Source organism: Pelodiscus sinensis, chromosome 11 (genome assembly GCF_049634645.1).
Source record: "Pelodiscus sinensis isolate JC-2024 chromosome 11, ASM4963464v1, whole genome shotgun sequence".
NCBI classification, from domain to species: domain Eukaryota; kingdom Metazoa; phylum Chordata; order Testudines; family Trionychidae; genus Pelodiscus; species Pelodiscus sinensis.
The window spans coordinates 30,260,849-30,288,257 of NC_134721.1; the positions used below are offsets into that span (position 1 = coordinate 30,260,849).

General features: G+C 41.5%; 2 protein-coding genes across 5 annotated transcripts in view; one reads left to right on the plus strand and one right to left on the minus strand.

Annotated features, from left to right (window-relative positions):
• Positions 1 to 13: 13 nt before the first annotated feature.
• The window catches only part of IL17RB (interleukin 17 receptor B), a 33,473-nt gene continuing 6,077 nt past the window's right edge, over positions 14 to 27,409 (minus strand). Inside the window, exons 1-12 of one of the 4 annotated variants that reach the window (XM_006129739.4) lie at positions 25,680 to 25,882; positions 22,488 to 22,512; positions 21,372 to 21,512; positions 18,598 to 18,725; positions 16,988 to 17,114; positions 13,823 to 13,870; positions 10,630 to 10,781; positions 9,763 to 9,828; positions 8,001 to 8,079; positions 6,888 to 6,995; positions 4,943 to 5,166; positions 14 to 185 (exon numbers count right to left, since the gene is read on the minus strand). In XM_006129739.4, the coding sequence (XP_006129801.3) occupies positions 180 to 185; positions 4,943 to 5,166; positions 6,888 to 6,995; positions 8,001 to 8,079; positions 9,763 to 9,828; positions 10,630 to 10,781; positions 13,823 to 13,870; positions 16,988 to 17,114; positions 18,598 to 18,725; positions 21,372 to 21,512; positions 22,488 to 22,512; positions 25,680 to 25,751 (1,176 nt within the window). In that variant the 5' untranslated portion in view covers positions 25,752 to 25,882 and the 3' untranslated portion in view covers positions 14 to 179. Of the gene's footprint in view, positions 186 to 4,470; positions 5,167 to 6,887; positions 6,996 to 8,000; positions 8,080 to 9,762; positions 9,829 to 10,629; positions 10,782 to 13,822; positions 13,871 to 16,987; positions 17,115 to 18,597; positions 18,726 to 21,371; positions 21,513 to 22,487; positions 22,513 to 25,679; positions 25,883 to 27,409 lie in introns of those variants that run through there. The other 3 variants (XM_075938911.1, XM_075938913.1, XM_075938912.1) reach the window with 3 other exon arrangements.
• Positions 23,602 to 27,409, plus strand: part of CHDH (choline dehydrogenase) — a 36,865-nt gene continuing 33,057 nt past the window's right edge. Inside the window, exons 1-2 of the mRNA XM_075938908.1 lie at positions 23,602 to 23,772; positions 26,553 to 26,620. The gene's annotated coding sequence lies outside the window, so the exon portion shown is untranslated. The remainder of the gene's footprint in view (positions 23,773 to 26,552; positions 26,621 to 27,409) is intronic.

Here is a 27,409-nt window from a genome sequence, read left to right on the forward strand (position 1 = left end):
CATGGTTATCCGTGTCAACTGACTTGCATATGGGGCAGATGATTTCATGATCCAAACTTTGGTGTTAGTGACCTATCCCATGGTTTCCTTCTTGAATTCAGTCAGGGTGGAAAACAAGTGTTGATTCTTAAATACACTCAGGTTACTTAGTAGTTGATTCAAACACCAGGAAGGAACTGCTATAACTATTATATAAATGTATTAAGTCATTAGTTACAATACCAAACTTATTTGAACACAAATTTGCCATAGGAGTATAATATGCTACATATATGCAAAGAATAAATTTACCCCATCTTGTGAAACACAGAAAATAAGTTTCTTCTCATCAGAAAGTTATTCAAGATATTTTCCTCTCATGTTTTAATTTACCTACTTTTTTCCTTTCTTAGAATAAATTTTAAAGATAAGATCATCAAAGCATGCCCCAAAGTATGGACCGTTTTTTAAATCTTTTGTTTGTTTTCCAAACATATTATGATAACAATTCCATATCAAACTGATAATCATCTTTAATTCTATACCGTTCTCCTCAATTCTAAAAATTAGCTTTACATTAAATGTTTAATTTTAAATTAGTGCTGTCAACTAATCAGTCAACTCATGAGTAACTCAAAAATATTGTAATTTAAAAAAATTCATGATTAATCACACTGTTAAACAATAGAATATCAACTGAAATGTATTAAATATTGTGAAGTTTTTTATATTTTCAATATTGATTTCAATTACAACAAGAAAAAGGATACAGTGCTCATTTATTTATTTTGATTACTAATATGTGCTCTGTGAAAATAAGAAATACTATTTCTTTTCAGTTCACCTCGTACAAGTCCTGTAGTACAATATCTTTATCATGAAAGTGTAACACTACAAATGTAGTTAGGTTTTTTTTTTTGGTTACATAACTGCACTCAAAACCAAAAAAATGTAAAATTTTAGAACCTACAAGTCCAGTCGGTCCTACTTCTTGTTCTGCTAATCACGAAGGCAAACAGGGTTTGTTTACTTTGATGGGAGATAGTACTGCCTGGTTCTTATTTAACTTATCACCTGAAAGTGAGAACAGGCATTCGTATGGCCAGGGCTTGACAAATCTGTTTATCTACTCGCCCGTGGCAGGTAGATTTCAGCCGGTCGCCCCATTCACTGGTGGTGCGCGCATGCACAGTGCGGATCTGCCAGGTGGATTTTGCCGCAGTTTGTCGAGCCCTGCATATGGCACTTTTGTAGCTAGCATTGTAGTGTTTGCTGCCTGATGTGCTAAACATTCGTATGCCCCTTCATGCTTCAGCCACCATTCATGGTCATGCTTCCATGCTGATGATGCTAGTTTTAAAAAAAAGTGTTAATTAAATTTGTGACCAAGCTTCTTGAAAGAGAACTGTATGTCTCCTACTGTGTTTAACCCACGTTCTGTGATATATTTCATGTAATAGCAGTCTTGGAGGCATCCCCCAATACATACTCATTTTAAGAATGCCTTCACAGCAGATTTGACAAAACACAAAAAGGTACCAATTTGAGATTTCTAAAAATGATTACAGCACTCAACCCAGGGTTTAAAATTTAAAGTGCCTTCCAAAATCTGAGAGAAACAAGGCGTGGAGCATGCTGATGCAGAAACTACAGAACTTGAACCACCAAAAAAAGAACATCAACCTTCTGCTGATGGCATCTGATAAAGATGATGAAAATGAACATGTGTCAGTCTGCTCTGTTTGGATGGTTATCAAGCAGAACCTCATCAGCATGGAAGCATGTCTTCTGGAATGGTGGTTGAAGCATGAAGGAACATATAGCATCTATCATGGTTACAGCAGCACCATGTAAATGTCTGTTCTCACTTTCAGGTGACATTGTAAAGAAGAAGTAGGTAGCATTATCTCCTGCAAATTGTAACCAAATTTGTCTGTCAGTGATTGGCTGAACAAAAAGTAGGATCGAGTGGACTTGCAGACTTAAAGTTTTACATGGTTTTATTTTTGAATATAGGGGTTTTTGTTACATTTTACATTTGTAAGTTCAATTTTCATGATAAAGAGATTGCACCACTGCACTTGTATGAGGAACTGAAAATATTTTTTTTACAAAGCAAATACTTGTTACCAAAATAAAAATAAAGCAAGCACTGTATACTTTGTATTCTATATTGTAGTTTAAATTGAAACCTGGGAAGGGTTGCAAGTGCTTTGGAGGCTAGGGTCATAATTCAAAATGATCTGGACAAACTAGAGAAATGGTCTGAGGTAAGTAGGATGAAGTTGAATGAGAACAAATGCAGAGTATTCCACTTACTTAGGAAGGAACAATCAATTTCACACATACAGAATGGGAAGTGATTGTCTAGGAAAGAGTACTGCAGAAAAGTATATAGGGGTCATAGTGCCCACAAGTTAAATGAGTCATCAGTGTGAAACTGTTGCGAAAAAAGCAAACACGGTTCTGGGATGCATTAACGAGAGTGTTGTGAGCAAGACAGGAGAAGTCATTCTTCTGCTCCTACTCTGCACTGATTAGTATTGTGTCCAGTTTTGGGCACCGCATTTCAAGAAACGTGGAAAAACTAGAGAAGGTCCAGAGAAGAGCAACAAAATTATTAAAGTTCTATAAAATATGAGCTATGAAGGAAGACTGAAAGAACCGAGCTTATTTAGTTTGGAAAAGAGGGGACATTATATCAGTTTTCAAGTATCTAAAGGGGTGTTAGTGGGAGGAGGGAGAAACATTGTTTTCCTTGGCCTCTGATGATTGGGCAAGAAGCAATGGGCTTAAATTGCAGCAAGGGAGGTTAAGGTTGGACATTAGGATAAACTTCCTAACTGTCAGGGTGGTTAAATGCCAGAATAAATTGCCTAGGGATGTTGTGGAATCTCCAGTACTGGAGATATTTAAGATCAAGTTCGATAGACATCTATCAGGGATGATCTAGACCAGTATTTCTCAACTTTTTTTTTTTTTTTAATAAAGTACCCCTTTAAAAAAAGTGTATAAGTACCCACAGTACCTACAGTTTTCAGACACAACTTTTTTTTTCTACCATGGCAACACGTTTGTTTAAACAACTTAATCAGAGCCAGGTGGGTGATGAAATGTTTGGGTATAAAAAGTACAAAAACAATAAAGCGCTGTAAAACTCAAAAAAAAATCAGTTTTCTCCAAATTTCAGTTGAGTTGATGTACCCCCCCTCCCCCCAGACTTCTCTCGAGTACCCCTAAGGGTACTCATACCACTGGTTGAGAAACACTGATCTAGATCAGCAGTTCCCAGTTGCCAGTCTGGTCTGTGAACAACTGGCTGCCAGACCATCATGGCTGTCAGAGCTCAAGCCAGCTGTCTGTGCAGCTCAGCTCCGGCAGCCATGATGGCTGAAGCAGAGCAGGTAACACATCTCCCCTTCCTCCCCCTTCACGTTTGGGGAGTCGTGCTTGGGGAGGGAGGCAGTGTGAAGGAGGAGGGCCACTCTCCCTCCTCACATGGCAGTCATGGACCACACTCTCTAGAAGGGGCAGCCTCACTCTGAAGTGTGCGGGGATGGGGATGTTGGGTTAGGGTGTGGTGGGGGTCACAGGGCCAGGGCCTATTGGCATGGGCTGTAGGGGTGGGGATCAAAGGGTGTTAGGCACTGGGGAGCAAGGGACTGGGTTCAGGGTATACGGACGGTAACATTTTATTTGCACAACTGCATATTCGTTATTTGTATTATGAATATGCAACTATATAAATAAACTATTGCCAGTCCGCCAAAAGTTTGTAAATAGGTTTGCCGGTCCGTGGCATAAAAAAGGCTGGGAGCCACTGATCTACACAGTGCTTAGTCCTGCCGTTAGGCAGGGAACTGGACTTGATGACCTCTTGAGATCCCTTCCAGTTCTAGGAGTCTATGATTTTATGAATGTATTTGAAAATGTAGAAAACAGCCAAAAATATTTAAAATAAATGGCATTCTATTATTGTTAAATAGCATGATGAATCATGCAAATAATTTTTTTAATTACTTGAAAGCCTTACTTTAAATATTTCTTCCTAATTACATAAAGGAGTTTACAATAAACCTCTCCTGTCTTATCTTTTAACTTCTGTTTCTTTTAACTGATTTTTTCCCTGATTCTGCAATAAAGCAGGGAAGAGGCTGAAAGTAAAGCTTGTGTCAACCAGAATTAATTGTGGAGAAGAAACTGATTGTAAAACCCTCGGATGTCTTACAGAATTGTATTCCACTGCTGCTGAGACCTTGTATTCCTTATATTGTATTTCTCAGTTTGTGTACATTTTAGGGATATCAATGTGTAGTTGAGTAAATGATTAACCAATAATCCTTGGCTTATCAGTTAATCTTCTCAACTATGCACACTTGCCCCCTTTGGTTCCTCTGTATCAGAGCAAGCTTTTAAACAGGGATTGGCTCCCACCTGCCACCCCATGCTGCTGCCTCTGTATCAGCCGAGGCAGCAGTGCAGAGACAGGGGACTCCCTGGGATTGGGCCAGGAGCACACTTGCTGCTGGCCCTGCCTCCAGGGACTATCCAAAAGTCATGTAATCGATAATATTTTGTGCGGTTACATGACTATTCAATTAATTGCTATATAACATCCCTAATAACAGCTGGTGCTATGTCTCCAGTCATAAACTAATTTTTTATTTGTGCCATTTGCCTACCTATGTGAACAAGAAAGATCTCTACAAAAGATGTCAATGTCCTTCATAAGACAGTATTTTGCACAGCTATTCAGAGCACTTGGGAAAGTTTCTTTTGAATTTATTTCACTGAAAGAAACCAGCATGTATTTGTGCAGCGAAGACATATTTTTCATATCACTGCAGAAGAGGTTAAATGCAAGAGTGAACATACACTCTGAGTTATCTTTGTGGTTTCCTATGCTTTTGTGGCAAACAGCATCACACTCAGAATTGGTATAGCTTGAAACGAGGAAAATTACCTTGTCTGCAACTTCTTTCTGAAAAGCAAGCCATTGTACTGGGCCCTGTTCAGCAATTCTCCTTTTCTGCCACATATCAATAATAACATCACTTTGACAACACTTGTGAAGAAAATCAGCAAAAACCAGGACAGTATGATGAAAACATATTTCTTTTGGATATACAACTAGTACTTTAACAGGTTGTTGTAACGCTGTACGAAGGAAGAACATTTGCTTTGTATCTGTTGTTAAAAAAATATATATATATATATAAACACACTGTATTGAATTTAAACATTTTTAACATCAAACAAAGTCAACAGTAGTTTGATACTAGTTGTGGGGCACGCTTAGGTCAATAAAGCCACAGGTGTTGCACGGCACTGAAGTCTGGCTGAGCCTTATGTGGGTAGACAAGTAGGCCTCAGGAAGGGGGTTTGGCCATGTGCTCTGTTACACATGGGGATTTGTCCAGGACTGGCTGCGGTACAGGTTGGTGAGCAGGAAATGGAGAGCACTCTGCAGTGGCTGACTTAACAGCCAGGAGAGATGCAGCAGATGTGGCAAGCCTTTCAGCAGTCCCACCAGTAGGAAAGGCAGGCTCTACTGGCTTGGCAAGCTGAGCAACAATGGACGTTTAGGGGCCTTAATTAAAGACTAGACTCTGATGCAGCAGCAACTCTTTCAGAAACTGGTGAGTCCCGCAGGAGATGGGGGTGGGGAGCCTGGGTATGCAGGGTGGGGGAGTGATGGCACTCTGGTGATCTGCCTCTGTAAAATGGCACTTGGCAATGATCCCAATGCTTTTCTGGGCACCTTTGAGTATGTGGTACTGGGTGGGGCAGGACTACTTGGGCCCTGCAGCTAACCCCATATCTTGCAAGGGACGCACAAGTGGCACATATGGCCCTGAGGGATGCTCAGGCTAGAAACTATGATGTGAAGGCAGCCATCTTGCATCAATTGGGGCTTTCATCTGAGAAATACAAATGTTTTGGGTGGCTCAGTGGATGGGAGACATGTTCCCCCATGGTGGTTGAGGCCTGATACCCAAATGCTGGGGCAGATTATGGACCAAGTGATCCTTGAGCAATTTGTGCAGGACCTCCCAGATAGCATGTGAGTCTGGATGCAATGCCATCGGCCTGGCATATTAAAAGCCATGGTCAAATCAATAAGCAGAGGGACCATCAGAGACCCAGAGGAGGGAAGAACCCCCATGAACAACCCCTGCAGATCCAGGGAAACTGTGCCTGGAAGTGGGTGGAAGTATTCAAAGGGTTGCCCTACTCTGTGGTCCTGGGGGTCAAGCATCAAGTACTAGGCATTGTTTTAGATGAACTAGAGAAATCACTGGTGTGCTCTAGTGTGGTCCTCTAAGGTTCTCTTAGTTCTATATGGACATTGCGTGGGGCAGGGTTTCTTACAAATAATGTCATCTGAGACTTTTCTACTGGTTGGCACCTAAAACATGAGCCTTTTTTTTCCATCTTGCCATTCTTCTATCTCCTCTATAGGCATTAGGGATGTTACAAAGCATGGATAATTAAGTAACCATGTAACTTCTGAAAATTTCAGTGGTTACATGGTTACAAGCAGGGCGGCAGTTGGCTCCCCACGAGCTGGTGCACTGGCTCCCCACATGTACCAGAAGCCTGTGTGTAACTGAACATTAACCGATACGCGAAGGCTAAATGTATGGATTTTTTTCAACTATAGTTTTTTTAAATATAAATATTTATAGATTGAACATTTACCCTGAAATGGACATATAAGTGAAGAGAGGGCTAAGAGTTTCCTAAATAAGGGTAAAGTAATGCTTGCATGTTGTGATATTAAAAAATATGATATATAAATGCATTGCAACACTTTTTAAATTATCTGGTTCACTAAAAGGAGGTTGAGGCAAAGATCAGAGAACATTCAAGTTCAGCTTTTTCAAAAGTATGAATAAAGGTCTTACCATTGATCCTTCTGAAACATACTACAGCAGTAACCACACACAGAATTACACATAAAGCAGCAAGGATGTAAAATACGTATCTTCCAGCTGAATTAATTGTGATGGTTCCTAAAAGAGAGAGAACTGTCCATTTTAAATAAGAAGCCTTTTGAATAATCAACTTGAAAGAAAAAAAAGGCTTCTGGTTACTTAACAACTGAACTGAGCATTTCCAGGCTGTAAACATAGAAGAGAAATTGTGCTGAAGTATGACTTTGCCACAGAGGTTATGCAGAAATGTTAACACTGAGGAACTTGAGACACAGTGTTCTTTATACAGCAGCAGATGCTATCTCCGTTCCCATCCTTAACCCATAAGTTTTCTTTCACATCCCTGCCAGACACTGGAAAATACTCCCTCCTCCCAGCACACTGACATTCCATGGACCATTCTCACCTCCCTGTTTTGTTACCACTCATAGTTGTTAACTGGCTTTTAATTGATAGAGTTGAAATAATCAATGTATTTACCACGAAAACAAATATTCTGGAAGGATAATGAAAGGAGGAACTATCAAAGGTACAGTATATGGTCCTAGAGTGATCATCATCTATTTATCCTTAATTTTAATCCTTTTTATGCTGCCAGATGTTACTCAGGGTACGAACAAGTTTTTCCTATCCTGGTCTATCATGACATTCTGCCAAACAGCAATCTTGTTATGTTTCAATAACTTTTTTCCTCCCACAAGGATAGACTGTTGGCCTATTGCTAAATCTCCAGCCTGGCAGACCAGTAGCTTGGTATCCATCTTGTCTTCTATACTTTCACCTGTCCAGTTTAGGAGGCCCTACCAGGAATTAAAACTGCTGCCACCACAGCCGTAAGGGGCATTGGAACACAGAAGCTTTTCTATCAGGTCAAGGTGGAGTCCTAGAGAAGGATCTGTTAAAGAAGGCTCTGAAATTCAAATCTTTTTTTTCCCCAAAGAGTAATTGTTTTAGACTTGAAAGTGTAAGAGACACAATGGTAGCTCAGTGAACATAGTGAGAAACAGAACAAGCTATCATACTTATTTCATCTCTTTTGAACACTGAAACAAATCTGAAGATAAATGCTTAACTAATCATTACCTTGGTTTTGAACACACTCTGTTAGGGTTCCCTTGCGCCTTGGACAATCAGTGCCACATTTGGGAAAATAAGGAATTATCTGAAGAAGAAAGAAAAGTTTAAGGAAAAGTGTAATATGCAGACAAACACAGCTTTATTCCTTCATGTTTCTTTCATCCTGCTTAGCCCTTCTATTCCAACTACTGAGTTTCTTATAGAGATTTTATCACGCGAAAACACATAAACTTAAAAATTATGTTCCTTATTAGTAAGTTATTTGAAACTTAAAGAGAAATTTTGTTTTCATTGTTTATTCTGCTGGTTTATCTCGTGCATGACCATGCTACTGCAATGCCTCGGTTGCAAACACTAATGGGGAATGTTAAATAATAAATTTGTTTAAATTAAAAGTTTTAGAATGAGTTTCATTGACCAACTTCTTTTCATATTAGTAATTTCAATAAAATTAGATTTGGGGCTTAAACTGCTCGTGTCCATTTAAATAATGCACAGTGATAACAGGACTAAAGAGCCTGTGTCTTCTCAGACTAAAAGGCAAAATACAATATTAACATATCCTCTTTATGAAGCTATACTTCGTAAGACTCAAGGCTTTTCTATATTCTGTGGTGTTTCTATAACTGGGAAATGTATTTGAGACTTACTGGAGTTGAGTTCAGTGTAGGCTTTATTAACTGAAATTTGGCTGCTATAAAGTCATATATCCTCCTCAGTTTGGGTATCAATAGTTTGTCACCACATTTTGAGCCCATACTGAAATTAATGGGAAAACCTCCATTGGTTTCTATGGTACAACTTCTTATCCTACAGCTACCGCTGTGCATACAGAACAAGAATATATAATTCCAATCTTAAGTGAACCAATTTAGAATCCAGTAATTTGATGATGTTTTTAGGAATAAATATGAACTCCAAATAATACATTTACGAGTTTATATGCTTATCTTTTCTGTGCAGTGAGGCAATTTTAAGGAAATAGAATACATTGGATTATAGATTTATGTTTGTTTTACAGTTGAACCACTCTAGTCTGGCATTCTCTGATCTGGCATGATTTTAATTAGCTGGCTGTCCACTTATCAAGGGCATGGCCTACTTTCCTGCGGTCCCATAAAGTTTCTTTACAGCCATCAGTCCTGGCTCTCGGTGTTCTGTGCTGTTATTTAGCTCTAATTTACCCCTAAATGTCTTCTAAGAGCCCAGTAAGTAGTGAAAGTGTTGATAATGCTGCTAGACAATATTGACCTCCTGGGGTCCAGCAGCTGCTCTGGTTCAGCACCAGTCAGGTCCCGAGGGTGCCAGACTAGATAGGTTCAACCTATAGTTATTCCCTCATTCAGGTCTTCACATGGATCCCCTATAGGTGAGAATCTGAAAACAGTTCTGTCGCAATGATCCACCAATGAGTGTTGATCTTTAAAAAAAACCAATTACACCAATACCTCAAGTGTAAATATATTACACACATTTGTCTTAAGCATTGTAGTGCTTTGTCTTAAGCACTATAGTGTCTGTTTATTTAATCACAATTAGTAGAAATAAAACTTGTGTCCAATGATGTATGTCCTTAACTTTGTTTATTTAACTTAACTTAACTTAATCTTTGTTTCTTTAATGTCCTTAACTTGAAATCAAGAGCTACATAGCATTACACACAGATTTACTGGACATTAATCAGAAACAATGTAGTATTTGTATACATTTCATTCATTTTAAAGGAAATGCTTTTTCTATTTCATATTCACTCTAAATTGAATTTTACCTGTACAGAAAGATTGTTGCTTTGATCACTCACTGGTATTCTAACAGAAGTTCTAGTTTCATTGATCTAATGCAGATAGAAACCGCAGGAAAAAAGTTGAAGTAAATGCTTTACACAAAGGAATAATTTTAAAACTGTGTAAAAACTGAAAATACATTTAAAGTACTGATGATCTGACACTGTTAAATATACTATACATCTGTCGTTTTAAGTGATTACTGTATCATTTTAAAATCTGACCTTGTCTACTGTAAGAAATTTTTTCAAGCTACTGTGTTTCAGGTAGCTTTGAGTTTAGGTAACTAAAGCTTATTTAAACTACCTACAGTACCATATTAACATTTTACAGTGTACCATTCCATTTTTCCCCTAGAATGCTCCCAATCTGAAAATAGTACAAACCAAAGTATTTTTTAAATCTTCAAAATATATGGGTAAAACTATGATATAGCACCATGAGAAGAAATTTTTTGGTCAGTGTGTGCTGCAGACTGTTGGCTAAACTGTCCAAATTAGGAGAACACAAATACTCAGGCTCTGGGATTTTACCTAGTTTTCTTATTGCCTGAAGCACAAAGAACAAATTTCTACCTTCTTGGGAAAAAGAGCCATACTTATTGGATTACAACTCTTCTTAAAAATAGTCTGTCATTTATCTAGAACCCAGCACATAGATTTTTCATGGCCTGCTGGCCCATTCCTCTAATTTTTCTGAAAAAAATATGTTCCCTGCTAATTTGGTAAAATGGGTTATAGTGTAAATTGTCTTAAAGGAGAGGAGAATATAAAAGAAATTTGCCATTTTTTGCTATCTATGAGAGCATGTATATGTTTTAATATAAACTGTTACATGTACAAGAAAAATACCTTTGTCATCAAGTCCATTTCAGCTGATACATCACATTCCTCACACTCCTGGAGAAGTATGGCATATTTGGTCCCAAGGCTACTTGTTGTAAAATTCACTTCTACTTCTGCCACTATTTTACATACAGTTATATTTGGATTCCACAGACTTCCTGTGGGTTGTAAAGAATACACTTCAAAATTCTTAATAACTGGCTACAGGCTGAAAGAAGTTACATCATGGCTATGTCTACACTACAGGTTTCTTGCACAAGAAGCTTTTTGCGGAAGAGATCTTCCGCAAAAACTTATTGTGCAAGAGTGCGTCCACACTGCAAAAGTGCATCAAAAAAGCGATACACTTTTGCATAAGAGAGCATCCACACTGCAAGGATGCTCTCTCGAAAGAAAGCACTGATAGCTATTCACAGAATGGCCACGAAGGCACCTGTGTTTTTTCTTCTCTCCTGTTTTTGCGCAAAAAAAACCCTGTTGCCCGTCCACACACACCTTTTTGAGCAAGAACTCTTGCACAAAAAGGAGTTATTCCTTGAAGAAGGAGGAATAACTACACTGGAAAAACCCCTCTGTTCTTTTGTTTTATTTGTGCAAAAACATGCCTGAGGTATGGATGCTCTGCGAGTTTTTGTGCAAAAACTCTGTAGTGTAGATGTAGCCTGTGAATATACTGCTCATGAAAGGGGCCAGACTGACAGCTGGAGACTGGCTGCATGTTTGGACAGCATGGGCAATGGCAAAACAATTGCCCCAAACTGTCCTAATCCTGCCTAGCAGAGACAATCTGTACAAGTGAGGGGAAAAAAAGGCTTAACTCCACACACTTTACTTGTGGCCTCTCTGCTGAAGTGTTGGGGAGGAAGGGGGAAGAAGGGGCCTCAGAGGGACTGGTCAAAACAGTTGTTAGTCAAAGTAGCAATGTTGCAGCTGTTGGCTGAGTTCAGGCACTGGTATTTTACAATGAAAATGTCAAGAATGTTCTGCACATCTAATACTCGCACAAATTCAGAAAAGCTTTTTAGCCTCTAAGTCCTCCCAGTCAGATTATGCAAGGAGTTTCTTTGCCTTCTCACAGGAGCTTTTAGCAATCTGGGCACCTGTCCAATGGTAACTGGACTAACTCTACCAGTTCATAAGAACATGCCAAAATAATCACTCAATCCCATTGTATATTAGGGCATGTCTAGACTACATCCCTCTTTTGATAGAGGGATGTAAATTAGACAGATCGAAATTGCAAATGAAGCCGCAATTTTAATTTCCTGTGCTTCATTTGCATAATGGTGGCTGCACATTCTTTCAAAAATAGATACAGGCAGTCCCCGGGTTACGTACAAGATAGGGACTGTAGGTTTGTTCTTAAGTTGAATCTGTATGTAAGTCGGAACTGGCGTCCAGATTCAGCCGCTGCTGAAACTGATCAGCGGCTGATTCCAGGAAGCCCGGGGCAGGGGCTTCCTGTAGTCAGCCACTGGTCAGTTTCAGCAGCGGCTGACTTGGGGACGCCTGGGGCAGAGCAGCTGGGGTGCTGCTGGGTTGGTCCAGTAGCGCCACCACTGGACCAACCCAGCAGCACCCAAGCTGCTCTGCCCCAGGCGTCCTGATTCAGCCGCAGCTGAAACTGACCAGCAGTGGCTGAATCAGGACACGTCTGGGCTGGGGAAGAGCAGCTGGGGTGCTGCCAGGTTGGTCCAGTAGCGCCCAGAGCAGCGCTATGGGACCAACTGGCAGCGCCCCAGCTGCTGTACCATAGGCGTCCAGAGCAAAGCCGCGGAGCACGGGGGCAGCGGGACAGCCCAGACGCGCCGTGGCTGTCCTGCTGCCCTCGGGCTCCGCGGCTTTGCTCTGCTTTGCTCCCCGTCCCACTGGTCTGCAGACCAGGGGGACGGGGAGCAAAGCAGAGCAAAGCCGTGGAGCACGCGGGCAGCGGACAGCCCAGACGCGTCTGGGCTGCCCGCTGCCCGCGTGTTCCGCCGCTTTGCTCCCCGTCCCCCTGGTCTGCAGACCAGGGGGACGGGGAGCAAAGCAGAGCAAAGCCACGGAGCACGTGGGCAGCGGACAGCCCAGATGCGTCCAGGGGGACGGGGAGCAAAGCAGAGCAAAGCCACGGAGCACGCGGGCAGTGGACAGCCCAGACGCGTCTGGGCTGTCCACTGCTCGCGTGTTCCGCCGCTTTGCTTCCTCTCCCTGGTCTGCTGGAGACCAGGGAGAGGGCCCCGTTCATAACTGCAGATCCAACGTAAGTCGGATCCGCGTAACTCGGGGACTGCCTGTATTTCGAACGTGAAATTGCTGTCTAGATGCGGTTCTTTCCAAAAAAAAAAAAAAAAAACCCCTTTTTCGAAAGATCCTGTAAACCTCATTTTTTGAGGAGTACAGGATCTTTCAAAAAAAGTTTTTCCCCCGAAAGAACCACGTCTAGACAGCAGTTTTTCTTTTGAAATACCCATTTTCAAAAGAACGTGCGGCTGCCATAATGCAAATGAAGGACAGGAAATTCAAATCCTGGCTTCATTTGCAATTTCAATCTGTCTAATTTACATCCCTCTTTCGAAAGAAGGATGTAGTCTAGACATAGCCTCAAACTGGGAAGTATGGAAATATCCTCTCTGTACAGACTACTGATACCTTAGGAATTTTGCAGGGTTCTCAAACTTTTGATTTCAGGGGAATTCAAATTTGATATAAGAAGCAAGATTCAGATTTAGGTCTCTGCATCCTATTTAACAGTTGTTGCTTTCAATCCACATTCCACATCTGGGATTGAGGTTGATACATAAATCAGATTTGATATCACACACAAGAGATCAGATATCAACATACTGCTATTGCAAAGATTGTCCATAAAGGTGGCTGTTTGCCAAAACTACAGAAAACAAGATAGTTTGATGTCAATATGTGCACATTTGTATGGGACTATTTTTATTTAATTAGATTCATTTAATTAGTCTCAAAGGACAGAGGCCTTTGTGGCCTATTCAAGGTATAGATAAATATAATCTTGTAGAGTTATGAGCAGGTTTATTTCTTTCTCATTTGCAACTACCTATACATATCCTTGGACTGAAATTGGCCACAAGGTGTCCAACCCCCTTTTCAGTATTTTAAAAACTTTTAAAGTTAGAAAATAAGAATCAAGGTTGTCCATGTTGCAACATTTGTGAAAATAAATCCAGGGTACGTCTATTGCACTTACCCACTTCTATGCAATTTCTGCTGTATTTCATTACATTATCTTTACAACCTGTAGATTTAAATGTATTTGTATATATTTTAGCAAGTATATTATCTCTGCATTTATATATTTCCACTGAAGTCTATCACATACACATATGAAGTTGTTTCTCACCAACAAACTATAGCTATCGCAACTGGAATAACTTGCTTTCCGAGGGTATGTCTACACTACAGCACTAATTCAAACTAACTTAATTCGAATTAGTTAATTCGAACTAAGCTAATTCGAATTAGTGCATCTAGACCTAAAAACTAATTCGAATTAGCGTTTTGCTAATTCAAAATAGCATGTCCACATTGAGTGGACCTGAACCAAAGTTAAGGCTGGCCGGAACCAGTGCCGGCAGGGCATCAGGTTAGGACTTAAGAGTGTGGAGCTGCTGCCTCAGGCTAGCTGAGGGCTGTGCTTAAAGGGATCCGACCCCCACCCCGGACAGACAGTTCTCAGGGTTCCCCACTTGCTTGTCTAACTCAATGAGGGACAGCAAGGCAGTCCTGTCTTGGCGTGCCCTGAGTGCCCACACTCAGTACATCACAGCACTCGGCCATCAGCGCGGCTGCACTTGCTGCAGGTTGCTATCTGGGGGGGGGGTCAATCAGGGGGCTGTCAGGATCTAGGAGGCCCTGCAGAAGAGCTTCCACCCCGAGGAGCCCGCAGAGCCACCCCAGTCCTCCCCATCGGGGGCTCGTGCCCCATTCCTCCCTCACCTCCTTCCACTTGCCCCTCTCTAGCCCCCCTTCCTGATGTAAAAAATAAAGAAACTCTCTTTATTTAACAAAACTGGGGGGGGGGGAATTAACCTCTGGGGAGACTGGGAAAAGGAGGTGGGAGAGGGGAAGAGAGAGGGTGGGAGAGGAGAGGGGGAAACCTGGGAGGAGAGAGCTGGAAGTGGGAAGCCAGGGGAAGAAGGAGGAGGGGAAGTATAAAACTATGGTATGCCATATCTTCAGTACTGTGTACAGATGTGGTCTCCTCACCACAAAAAAGATATTTTGACCTTGGAAAGGATTCAGAAAAGGGCAACTAAAATGATTAGGGGTTTGGAACAGGTCCCATATGAAGAGAGGCTAAAGAGACTGGGACTTTTCAGCTTAGAAAACAGGAGACTGAGGGGGGATATGATAGAGGTCTATAAAATCACAAGTGGTGAGGAGAGTGCGGATAAAGAAAAGTTCTTCATTAGTTCCCATAATATAAGGACTAGAGGACACCAAATGAAATTAATGGGCAGCAGGTTTAAAACTAATAAGTGAAAGGTCTTCTTCACACAGCACATAGTCAACTTGTGGAACTCCTTGCCACAGGAGGCTGTGAAGGCTAGAACTATAACAGAGTTTAAAGAGAAGTCAGATAAATTCATGGAGGTTGGGTTCATGGAGTGCTATTAGCCAGGGGGTAGGAATGATATCCCTGGCCTCTGTTTGTGGAAGGCTGGAGATGGATGGCACGGGACAAATTGCTTGGTCATTTTCTTCGGTCCATCCCCTCCGGGGTACCTGGTGTTGGCCGCTGACGGCAGACAGGCTACTGGGCTAGATGAACCTTTGATCTGACCCAGTACGGCCATTCTTATGTTCTTATGTTCTAAGCTCAGGGCTCAGGGTCGGGGGTCTCACTGGACCAACTTGATTTTCATGCAAACCTACTCCTGGATTTGTATGTGGCCTTTGGTGGCCAGGCTGGCAGCTATCCTGCCCTAGACGGCTGCATTCCTGTGCCTAGTGTAGAGATCGTGGACGTTGGAGGCCTCCCCCCAAACCTCGATGAGGTCTACGATCTCCACAGTAGACCAGGCGGGCGCCCGCCTCTTGCGGCCCCGGGCAGGCTCCTGGTCCTGGGAAGAGGTGGAGGGCTGGGTGGAAGCGGATGGCTGGCTCTTGCCGTGCCAGGTGCTGGGTCTGCTGGCTGGGTGCTGGCAGGCTTGCAACTGGCACAAGCACTGTAGCCAGACCGTGGCCCTTTAAGGGCTCCGGGGCCAGGAGGGGGGCAGAAGAGTTTCCCTGGTTTGGCCCACAGTGGCCACCAGGGCAACCTGGGAAGGGCTATCCTCCAACTAGTTCGAATTAAGTGGCTACACAGCCCTTAATTCGAACTACTTACTTCGAACTAGGCGTTACTCCTTGTAGAATGAGGTTTACCTAGTTTGAATTAAGCGCTCCGCTAGTTCGATTTAAATTCGAACTAGCGGTTTGTATATGTAGCCCCTATTAAAGTTAGTTCGAATTAACTTTGTAATGTAGACATACCCCTAGGCACCTCCATGAACAGCATTCTTATCTCATTTAGTTCCCATTTTGGAAGTGTTCTAATCCATCTTCCCTGTGTCAGATAAAAAATAGATTGGCAGCTCTGCTCCTATATGCAGGTAACCACGCTGCAGACATACGTTTCTCTTAAGATAAAATATCGTGGTGACAATTTATTAACCCAAACCAAAAAAACTTGAGGTCTTTCTGGAATGCTTTCCGGTTAACTGTCGGGGGTTGCTCTGGCTGAACCCAAACCGACCAGAGCAGCTCCCTGGTCTGTGGCACAGTAGACTTGGACTGTTCTTCTTCCCCAGCCAAGAGTGCAGTGGGCTCAGCTTGAGCAGCCCCCTGCCCGTCATACCACAGGCGAAGGCTGCTCCAAGCCAGCTGGGTCCTCTGCCACTACCCCTCTGCTCATTTCCCAAAGTTGATAATCAGGGAAGGGTCACCCAGATCACAGGAGCCATCTGGCCCCTCTTTCTGAAGCACTTAGCCTATTTTCAGAAAAAGCTTAATATAACTTTCATTTATTAAGAACTAAAAGAATAAAGGTAGGTACAGATATGACATTATAAAAAAAACAAAAAATCTACAAAGCCAACAGTTTTCTGCTTTAAAAACCTGACATTATCTGTTACTAGAAGGAAGGAAGGAAAGAAGGAAAGAAGGAAAAAAGAAAGAATTTGAAGGGAAAAGTAACTGAGGATGTATTTTCAAAGCTGAATTAATTATCCCTGCATCTACATCTTTATTATGCAATTTGCCTGAACATAAAAGTAAGTTTTTGTTGATTTTCAAAACAACCTGTGCAATAAAGTCTGGAAAGAATCATACATGAGATATGAACCAGGTTAAGTAGACACTGGTAAATTACCTGGTGAAGTTAACATGATTGATTTTGATGGAGAATCCTCATATATATTCGCGGGGGGGAGATTGTAAGCACTGATCAAATAAAACATATCTGGTTCTACAGGGAATCCAATGTAGTGGAACTGCCACTAAAATAAAACAATGAAAATAGCAGTTTTGAGGCCCAAATTTTTCTTTATGCTTAGTAATCTCAGTGAACTCTGTGAGCTATGCTGGCATTATTGAAAAGAGAATTTTCCTCTCAAATAATTGAATACTGAGAGAGATGTACATTGAAACAATGAAAACTGGAAATTTAAGGTGCATAGAATCTTTGAGATAACACTGCTGTGAGGGATACCATCAGGGCAGAGGGATAGCTCAGTGGTTTGAGCATTGGCCTGCTAAACCCAGGGTTGTGAGTTCAATCCTTGTGGAGGCCATTTACAGATTTGGGGCAAAAATTTGTCAGGGATGGTATTTGGTCCTGCTGTAAAGGCGCAGGGGGCTGGACTTGATGACCTTTCAAGGTCCCTTCCAGCTCTAGGAGATAAGTAATCTCCATTAATTATAAACTTGTTTGATTCCTAAGATTCTGATATAAAAAATCATTTAAGTGTCTTTTCCAATATCAGTTTATGCCTGATAGAAGAACAAGCGGAATGTCTGTCGGACGCCGGCATGGCATCCCGACATGTCTCGCAGCATTTGAAGCCCGGAGAGCCGGGCATGAAGGGATGGGGAACAAGCGGCGAACCGCAACAAGAAAAAAGAATTTTTTTTTAAACTAGTTGGGGGGGGGGGTTTGAAAACTTGGATGATGAGGTAACTAGGGGGTAAAACGACGAATTTAACTGTTCTCTTCCCACAGAAGTGGCAAAGAGAGGGCTCCGTCTGCTGCCGAGGACGGTAGAGAAGGAACTGAGGAGCCGCGCGCGCGCAGGCGCCCTTCAGTCCCAATGACACTAGAGGGCGCCACGGCGCCTGCGCGCCACGGCAGAAACAGCTAGAAAAAGTCTCCGGTCGCCGGCGCGAGGACGCACCAGCACCCAGAGTGGAGCACCCACGGGGACCACTCGAAGGAGAACTCCCTCTTCCCTGTCCACACCTGCCTTTTTCTGAAAGAGCTCTTTCGGAAAAAGGTTTCTTCCTTGTAGAATGAGGATTACCAACACTGGAAAAACCACTCTGTTCTTTCGATTTACTTTCAGAAGAACACAATTGCAGTGTGGATGTAACTCAAGTTATTTCGGAAAAATGGCTGTTTTTCTGAAAAAAGCCCTCTGTAGTGTAGACATGCCTTCACATTGGCTGACCCTCTGTACCATATAGGGGCAGAGTGGGAGCAAGAACTTCTTAGGGAGACATGCTGCCATAGTTAAAGCAGTCAGATCCTCTGCACAACTTTGCCCTCTTCCAGTGTCTGAAAAAAAAATGCAAGTTTGTACTGCTACAACCCTGTTTTATTAATTTTTCTGAACGAGTCTAATTTACAGTTCATTCTTCCCCAGACCTCTATTTATTAACTGTGGAACAGACGAATGATCTGGCCTTAAATTTTAAATGATACTTTCCTACTCTCTTAACAGCAACAAATGACAAAATATTCACTTAAAAAAACCCCACTCTTACTCTTCTATGTCCAAACGTGGTTTGACTTTGAAACTTCTCTGTGTAATTGCACCGAATACACTCAAAATGCTCTCTAGTTCCTTTACTCATCACACAGATCTTTGTGGCTGTCAGTACTTTGATGCTGGCTGGAAGTAAAGAAGCATAATTGGTATTCACAGAAATAAATTGATATTCACTAATATAAGCATCTGCATAGATCTTTGCTGCTCATACATAACAAGTAAAATAGACCCTGTGCAGTATTAAACAGAAAAAAACTACAGGTATGCAATAGCTCCTGGAATAACCTTATAAATATCATTGCTCTAATTAGTTTATGATACTCCAAGGCTTTGACCCTATTTACAGTATAAACCCTGTTCCTAGCTATCATCATGTTTCTGAATAACTAATTCATCCCAGGCTTATCTGATCAAGTTAAAACCAACATGACTAAGTTAAGTCCATAGCAAATCGCTTTTCACAGCTCAGTCATATGTATGCATTTATAGCTGCAATACTAACTTTATCTGTAGCAATGCACACTGGGAAAATCTATGCACCTATCCCAGAATGCCATGGCTAGGTTAGAGCATCAGTAGCAATATATGAGATAATATCCTCGGGGATAGCCTTTTATCTAAAAGCTGTGAGGAAGGAGAAATGGTCATACATATGTATGATTAGGTGGGTTCTCCATACTAGGAATTTCCATCAACTAGTTGATAAGCACTTCCGCATTCCACCTTTGAAATGTACAAGAGTCCCAGTGGAGGCTCTTGTGCATTTCAAAGTTGGAATGTTGCATGGAGCCTGGGACAAGTGGGAAGTGCCGTGCAGAGCCCAGGATCAGCTGGGTACTCCCCAGCTGATCCTGGGCTGCACCCAGCATTTCAAAATGGGCTCCACGTGTTGCTGCCACTTTGAAACGCTGTGGCAGTGTTTCAAAGAGGCAGTGCAACACAGCTGATCCCGGGCTGCCGCTTTGAAGTACCCACCTCTTCCTCCACGCTTGCTGCCTCTCTCTGAAAGAGGCAGGAAGGTGGTGGGGGGAGTGACTAGTTGACTATCCTGTCGACTATCCAATAAACGTTTGCTTCTTGGATAGTCGACTAGTTCTTAACATCCCTACTCCATAGACAACAAAAAAGGATGTTGTGAACTGGTTAAAGAAAAACAACTATAAGCTATCATAAGCCATTATGCCTAAGATGTCACATGATTAGCTGCTGTGATTACTAACTTTATTAACTAAGTTCTGTGTATATTAAAGCTAATGAATATTAGAGCTAACTATATCACTAACAAGTTACAAACTCAGTTAACAAACAATTTGTGGCAGGAATATACTAGCTGCATTAACCCCAATGATGCATTCAGAACTGTGAAAGCAGTTAATATTCCACACCCCATACCCCAGAAGTCTGTTTATGCAATTTTTTCTGTACATGGTTATAAGAGGGAAAGGCTTAAAACAAAGTCTGGATCCAGTTGGATTTAAAAAGGCAAAATCTCTGATAGTGGCACATCAGCTCCTACACTGACGCTTATAAATGAAAAAAAATGTTTAAAATACTGAGGTTTATTTTTAGTACAAAGCAATATCTGATTGCTAAAACTGTATTTCTATTACAGTTGTACAGTCATGATTATCCTTTGATTTTGTGTGCACTAGTATGTTCTAGGAATTGCCAGGACAAAGATCACAGCAATGATTAAATGTTAGATAGTGGTTTTCAACTTCATTGCACCATAGCTCCCTTTTGACAACAAAAATTACTTTATGACCCCAGGCAGAGTCAGGCTGGAGCAGAGCATGAACCCCGCTGCCCCAGGCAGATGCACTAGCAAGTCTAATGCAGGCTCTAGTGACTTTATTAAAATGGGGTCCTGACTCACAGTTGGAGAACCACTGTGCACAATCTTTTTGACCACATAATTCAAGTACCATTGTTTAAGAAAAAAATCATATGTGGGGGCTGGAGAGGAATTTTAAAAGAAACCAACAACAGTGACTTTTAACATTGTAGTTTGTTGGTCAGAAAGCATGTCTACAAGGGTATGTTTACACTACCACCCTAGTTCAAACTAGGGTGGTTAATGTAGGCAACCGAAGTTGCAAATGAAGCCCGGGATTTGAATTTCCTGGGCTTCATTTGCATCTTGCTGGGCGCCACCATTTTTAAATGTCCGCTAGTTCGGACTCCGTGCCCGCGGCTACACGCAGCACAGACTAGGTAGTTCGGATTAGGCTTCCTACTCCGAACTACTGTTACTCCTCGTGGAATGGAGTCCGAACTAGCGGACATTTAAAAATGGCGGCACCCGGCAAGATGCAAATGAAGCCCAGGAAATTCAAATCCCGGGCTTCATTTGCAACTTCGGTTGCCCACATTAACCACCCTAGTTCGAACTAGGGTGACAGTGTAGACATACCCCAAGAGATTAACTGGAATTACCACAAGCTGATGATCTCACACCACTTCCCATTTGACAGGTGTCCCATTTTTTCATTTGACATGAGAAAATTCACCAGCTTTGGCAGTTTCTATGGAGAAGCCAAGTGTTAAAACTGGGCATGTAGGCAGACTTGCTCTTAAAAGAGGTTCTGCTAGGTCAATATGGAGGCAAGATGGCAGAGCAGCATAAAGAAGTTTTCACTGCCACTGTTTCCATTGTGTGCTTTGAAGACATCAGTGTTCAGGGCTGTTCATGCAACATGTCTCATGAGGAATACATTCACATGGTAATTTTGCAGAGTATAGTCTTATGCACTTGGGTGACACACCTACCATCTATGCTGAGGCTCCAACTGATATTTATAAGATAGGATCTGAAGTATGTCTCCACTTCTGTTTCGACTAACTGGGCACTGAGATTATGAAGATCTGCTGGTGTTAGATTGTGCCACTTTCTCAATTCACGGGCAGGACCTTACAAAGATGGGTAGATAAAAGTTATAAGTAGAACATCTACTGAGTATTTAAATTCATTCTATATCTGTCAATCAGTCTGTGAATTTTACCGGTATTTTTCATCTACTCTTGAAAACAGTCATAATTTGTACTTCAGAAAAAAGAATGTATTAAAAGGAAAACCACTTCTTTCCCATGTACCCAGAAGATTCTGTTTCTGGTACTAACCCTTTATTTCAAAGACTCTGATTGTTCTCATGTGACTAAATGACACATTCTTATGCTGTGAAATTTCAAATCAGATAGGATATCTTATGATCAAGTAAAGCTGGTTTGAGCTTACGTTTGGAAATTATGCATGCTGATGACATTTGCAGTCTCTTTCCTGTATTAATATGGACATTTAACCATATTTAGCATAAAACAGGTTTTTTATCAAGAAATTGAGCAAGATCCAAAAAATGGAGGGGGTGTTATCCTCCCAATGCCACCAACACAAATGAGATATCCTAAGGCTTTAAACTAATACTACTCTTGAGACAATATGTTGAGCTAGAACAATACTCAATATCTCCTATAATAGATCAGAAGTTCTGCAATGAATTAATAAAGATATAGAGCTTTCTTCTCTACTGTTGTAGTGACTGAAACCACCCATACCGTGTCAGCATATTGGACCAACAATCAAGTGAGAGATAGTTTGGAAGGAAGGCAAGTACTAGACAGAGAAAGGGAGTAGAGAGACAGATAAAATCCAACCTACTGGAAACAGTGTATCAGAGAGAGTTAGAGAGAGAAAATGGTTAAAAAAAAAAAAAGGCTCATTAATACCAAAGTGGCAGACGCAAGGCTCACCTCATCAGGCAACGTGATACAACACATTCTACAGAGTACATATCAGTTACTGAGAGTTTTACTGAGGGTCACAGACAGCTATTTTTAGTTAGATATCTCTTTTAACAGTGTAAAGAGATCTATTTTATTCATACATACCAGTTTCAAAACCACATGTAATAGACTGTAAGAAAGAAGAAAACCAGCATTAAAATAAAATGAACTCAATGCAGACAAATCTACTCGAAAGATAGAAATTTCCTGTATTTTAACACAGTGTTTCTCAAATTGTTCCACAGCCAGCTTTGGGAAAGCCGCTAGCAGGCCTATGCCACTTTCTTTACCTAAAGAATGTGTATCCACGGAGCCTCCTGGCTTCCATTGGCTTCAATTCGCCATTTAATTACTATTTAATGTGTGTATTTCCCTCAGAAAGTGACAGCAGTACACCTTTAAGTCATTGTTACAATCATTTCTACAATATTCTAATTCTACAAATACTCTGGTCAATGTTTGCTAGTTTGCCAAATGGAGATGGGCTATTGTAAAAAGTGAGAGCCATTTTGGCTTTTTTTTTCTTTTTCATTCTACATTTTACATGTCCTACTAATAGCAATTGTAGTGCTATGATGACATCCTATGATTAATGACACCTGGACATGACAGATTATCTTCCAGTTTACCAGCACTGTCCCACAGGAGAAGATCCTAATAATAAATAGGAAATGCTATCTGCTAACAAAAATGTTTTCACTTCAAATTGACACTTTTTAACATGGGGGTTGAATAGACCAATGCAGAGTCTGAATGAAAACACTACCAACACCCATATAGCCAGCCAGTACCAAAGAACCTGCCACCTATCTATCTAGTAGAATTCAGGGGATGATGATTAGCTGGAGCTAGGTTTTTGAGGTACTGTTGTACTTAGATGTTTAGGGGGTTTCGGTGCAATAAGAGCAGCTATTGTAGTAGTTAATACTTTAAAATAAGTATTGGAAGGGATAAAAATCCTCATGCTTTAGGGTTTAATCCAGTCTCTATAACTATGAGGCTGAGGGTTAGGTGAGAACTTCTGTGATGTGGCATACTCTCCCCACACTTAACAGGATGGGGTTAACCCTGTCTTGAGAGCAGAGGAGGCCACACCCCCATGCCCTACTGGGCATGCTTGAGCTGCATTACTATAAAAGAGAGCAGCTCTGCTCAGTTGGGGCTGGCAGCTGGAAGGAAAAGATGTGACTGTCCAGCACCTTGAAAGGCCCAGTGATGGCTCAAATGCCAAGATGCTACCTTGAAGGTTGGTGACCCAACACAGCTAGAAACCATGCAGGATTCAGAAGCAGGTGGGAATAACCAGATCCCAGAAGGAGGGGAGATGGAGAGCCATCAGTGCACAGAGACAATGGAAGCAGGAAGCAACTCAAATGGCGACAGCCACAGGGTGAGTGAGCCGCCATTGTAGAGTCAGCATGTTGCGGCAGAAATTTTCCTGCTAACTCAGTAGCTAGAGCGAGCCACTAATAGGGCCCTGGGCTGGGACCCAGTGGAGTGGGATGGCCTGGACCAACTCCCCTTGTCCCGGCCAAGGGATGTAAAACTTTCCCCTTTTTATACCTCTTAAAACAGACTTTGACAATTGGGTTGTACTAGGACTGTGGACTTGTACTCCTTAGTTTGGATTAACTTTAAACTGCTGCGTGTAGCCATGGGCAGTTTGTTCGAACTAAGGGGGATTTAAAAATGGTGGCCGGACGGAAACATGCAAATAAAGCCTGGGATATTTAAATCCTGGGCTTCATTTGCACCTCGGGTTGCCTGATTTGCCTACCTAGCTCAAATTAACGAGCTGGTGTAGACATACATACCCATAGGGGTGAGTTATATATCTTGGCCATTGGGTCATGTTGAGACTATTGAACTGTGCTGCCCTGATAACTGGGGCAATTTACAGACTTTGACCGTTGGGTTGTATTATGACTATGGACTTGTGCTGACCCGCTAATAAGGGTGAGGTATAGACTTTAGCCATTGGGTCACATTGGGAATACTGAATTGGGCTGCCTTGTCAATAGGGGTGTCATATAGACACTCAGGGGCTAGAGGACATGAGTACTCAGACTTGGGTGTGAGAGATTAGAGGCATTGGCTAAGGGAGAAAAGGGGCAACAGCAGGTGTGATAGGGGTTAGATGGACACCCCCACTCTACCCTGGACAAAGTCCCCCCCCCCCAGCTGTGTAACACCTTCATAGTGGGTATATTATGCTTACTGCTATGATACTGATTGAAACGTCTCATACTGTCCATTTTTGGAATTAGAATACTGGACTAGATGAACCATGTGTCTGATCCAATATGGCAATTCCTACACTTCAATTTTTACTGGCATTGCAGTCCCACTTAAACACTGTAGTCTCATTACACCAGACATGGTACAAACCATATAAGGAATAGATAATTTACATTGGAGTGAGATCATGAGTCAATAGACAAGGAGGAGCACCAGGTGAAAATGAGAGGATTATGACCAATGTGAAAAGCAGTGATTGAAGAAAGTGAGCTGCATAAGCTACTAATTAGCTTTTTTTTTTTTTTTGATAGGACGATTTGGAGACCTGAATACAAACAATTTACGGGGTGCAGGGAGATTCAGATTTTACTAAGATCCAGAGTCAGTAATCCAAAAAGACTTTGCAAAGTAGGGCATTAGGTTTATTTAATTTATACTTAGAACATCTATCATATTATATACATAGGCCCAAGAGACAAAATGACAAGCAAACAAGTGCTGCCTTAAATACTTGATCAATAATGGGACAACCCTTAGGCTGAAAAATGCAGTACCTGATCTTCATAACGATTTGGGAAACAGATCTTAACTTGCCCTTAGAAAAATTCACCTTCTTTCTTTACAATGCTGGGTATTATGACAAATTGATACTGATTTATTTTGGGAATGACTTGGCAATCAGAAATTACAGAGCAAGAGCACAGCCTGCTCTCATGCCTATCATACATACATCATATCCTCTCTGATCATTCTTCCTCCTCTATTTTCCATGAATACCAACAACCATTCTTGGGAAAGCAAACGACATCACCCGTCCCCATTAATTTAAGGAACCAAATATAATGATTAATAGGAACTGGTAGCAGACTCAAGGTAGTGTCCCACTCAGTCTGAGGAAGGTGACACAGCTGTCACCACCCACGCTGACACCCCTCTCTTTCTGGTGAACAGTGATCAGCCCTCTTTTGTATCCTCAGATTGAAGTGAAAAGCTCTTCAACTCCATTTGATGGGAAATAAGTGGAAGAGGGGTGGATTATCCTCCCTTCTAGTACATTACCAGCCAGTCTTGTCCCCAGGAACCACAGCTACTCAGCACCAAGCTCAGCAGGACACTTGCTGCCAGAGTCATCTCCACTTGCAGGGACAATGCACCTTGGCTGAAATCCTCCTCTGCTCTTCTTGGGAGCCTGCTCACTACAAATCACTGAAAGCTTGCACTAGGTGCTAAGGGTGTAGAGTCCCATCCGCCTCCCTCACAACCAGTATATAACTCTAAGCTTTCCCCTCCCACTTCCCCAGATTTGGTTTGTCAGCGAGTCTGAAAACACCACAGTTAAAAAAACCCTAAGGAGCTTTGGCTCAAAGCCAATACATACAGACAGACATACACAGAGAAGTTGCTTTCAATGCACAGGGACAGGTATACCTCCTGGAATTTTTCCACTGTGTCTAGCTAAGCAGCATGATCCCTCCCGTTCTGGGTAAGACTTATACATTGGCTAAGACAATGTAATCAATGAAACAGAATATCTCACTGTTTTCAGCTTTAACTCTTTGCATGCCTCATTTTCTGGATTTTAGAGCCACTTACCATGGACAGCAGTGGAGTTGAATGGTCAAAGGGCCATTTAATAATGCTTTCATTAAGTATGAATGAAAGATGGCTAACATGCCCCTTACCTTTAAGGAGGCATATACAGTACTTGCCCATAGCTTAAAGATGCACTTGCTGGAAATGAGCAATGCCCTCCAGAAAAAGGGTATAGTGTGAACTATATAATAACTCAGCAGATTTTATGCTCAAATTTCTTCCTGTCAATTGAGGTAAGTATGCAAGAGAATTTGGACTAGAAGAAATAGAGATGTATTTAATTCTGAGTACTATGTTCAGTGCTAGAATGTTTTATTTGCATGTTTGGCTTACTTACAGTTACACCTATGACTGTGAAAGACTGAAGAGACACTTCTGCTAAAATGACCCCATACTAGTTTGGGAAGGTACTGCGTTCTGTTCTCCTCTTTTGCATGGGAAGTTTATAAAAGACTGTTCTGTGTGACCGTGGGAGAGGAGAAAGGAGAGAATGTGTTACAGACAGATACTGTAAAATATGTTTTCTACTAGTAACTGAGAGGCTGTGTGAGTAAAACTGAAACCCTGCCAAAAAGACAGTTTGTTCCCATGGTTTCTGGAGACATTCCACTAAAAACTAAAAGGAGGAAGTCCTGGTTAAGTGTTCTTGTTATATTCCGCAAGCATTTTAAGAGTTGTAGAAGTAGTCCTAAAATACGATTGCAACTCATGGTAACCCTCATTTTACGTGTAAGGGAAGTCTAAGGAATAGTGTTCTTCCTCCAATTTCCTGCTGTGTAGACAAAGCCAAAAGCCGAGTTAAGCTTATTTTGACTTAGCTTAATTTGATTTTGGCCCTGCTGTGTAGATGTACCCTAAGAATGCATGGTACTTCTATAAATCTACTAGGGAACCTAACTTGAGGAGAGTCTGCTAGGCTAGATTGTGCTATTCAGACTAATTACTGTTAAAGGTGATCAGCAAAAAAAAAAAAGTTTGAAACTATATTTGCTCATTTACAATGTATAAGTTTTTGCAAAGTTAACTTTTCGTGTTATTTTATACTAGCAATATCAGAAAGATCAAGTCCTATTTTTCCCTGTAGTTGACTTCTTAACTAGATTTTTTTAGCTAGCTATTAAAAAAATGTAAAGGGGCAAAGGTGTTAGAATCTAAGTCTTTTTCTGGAGTTTAAGTTAAATATTAATGAAAACAAC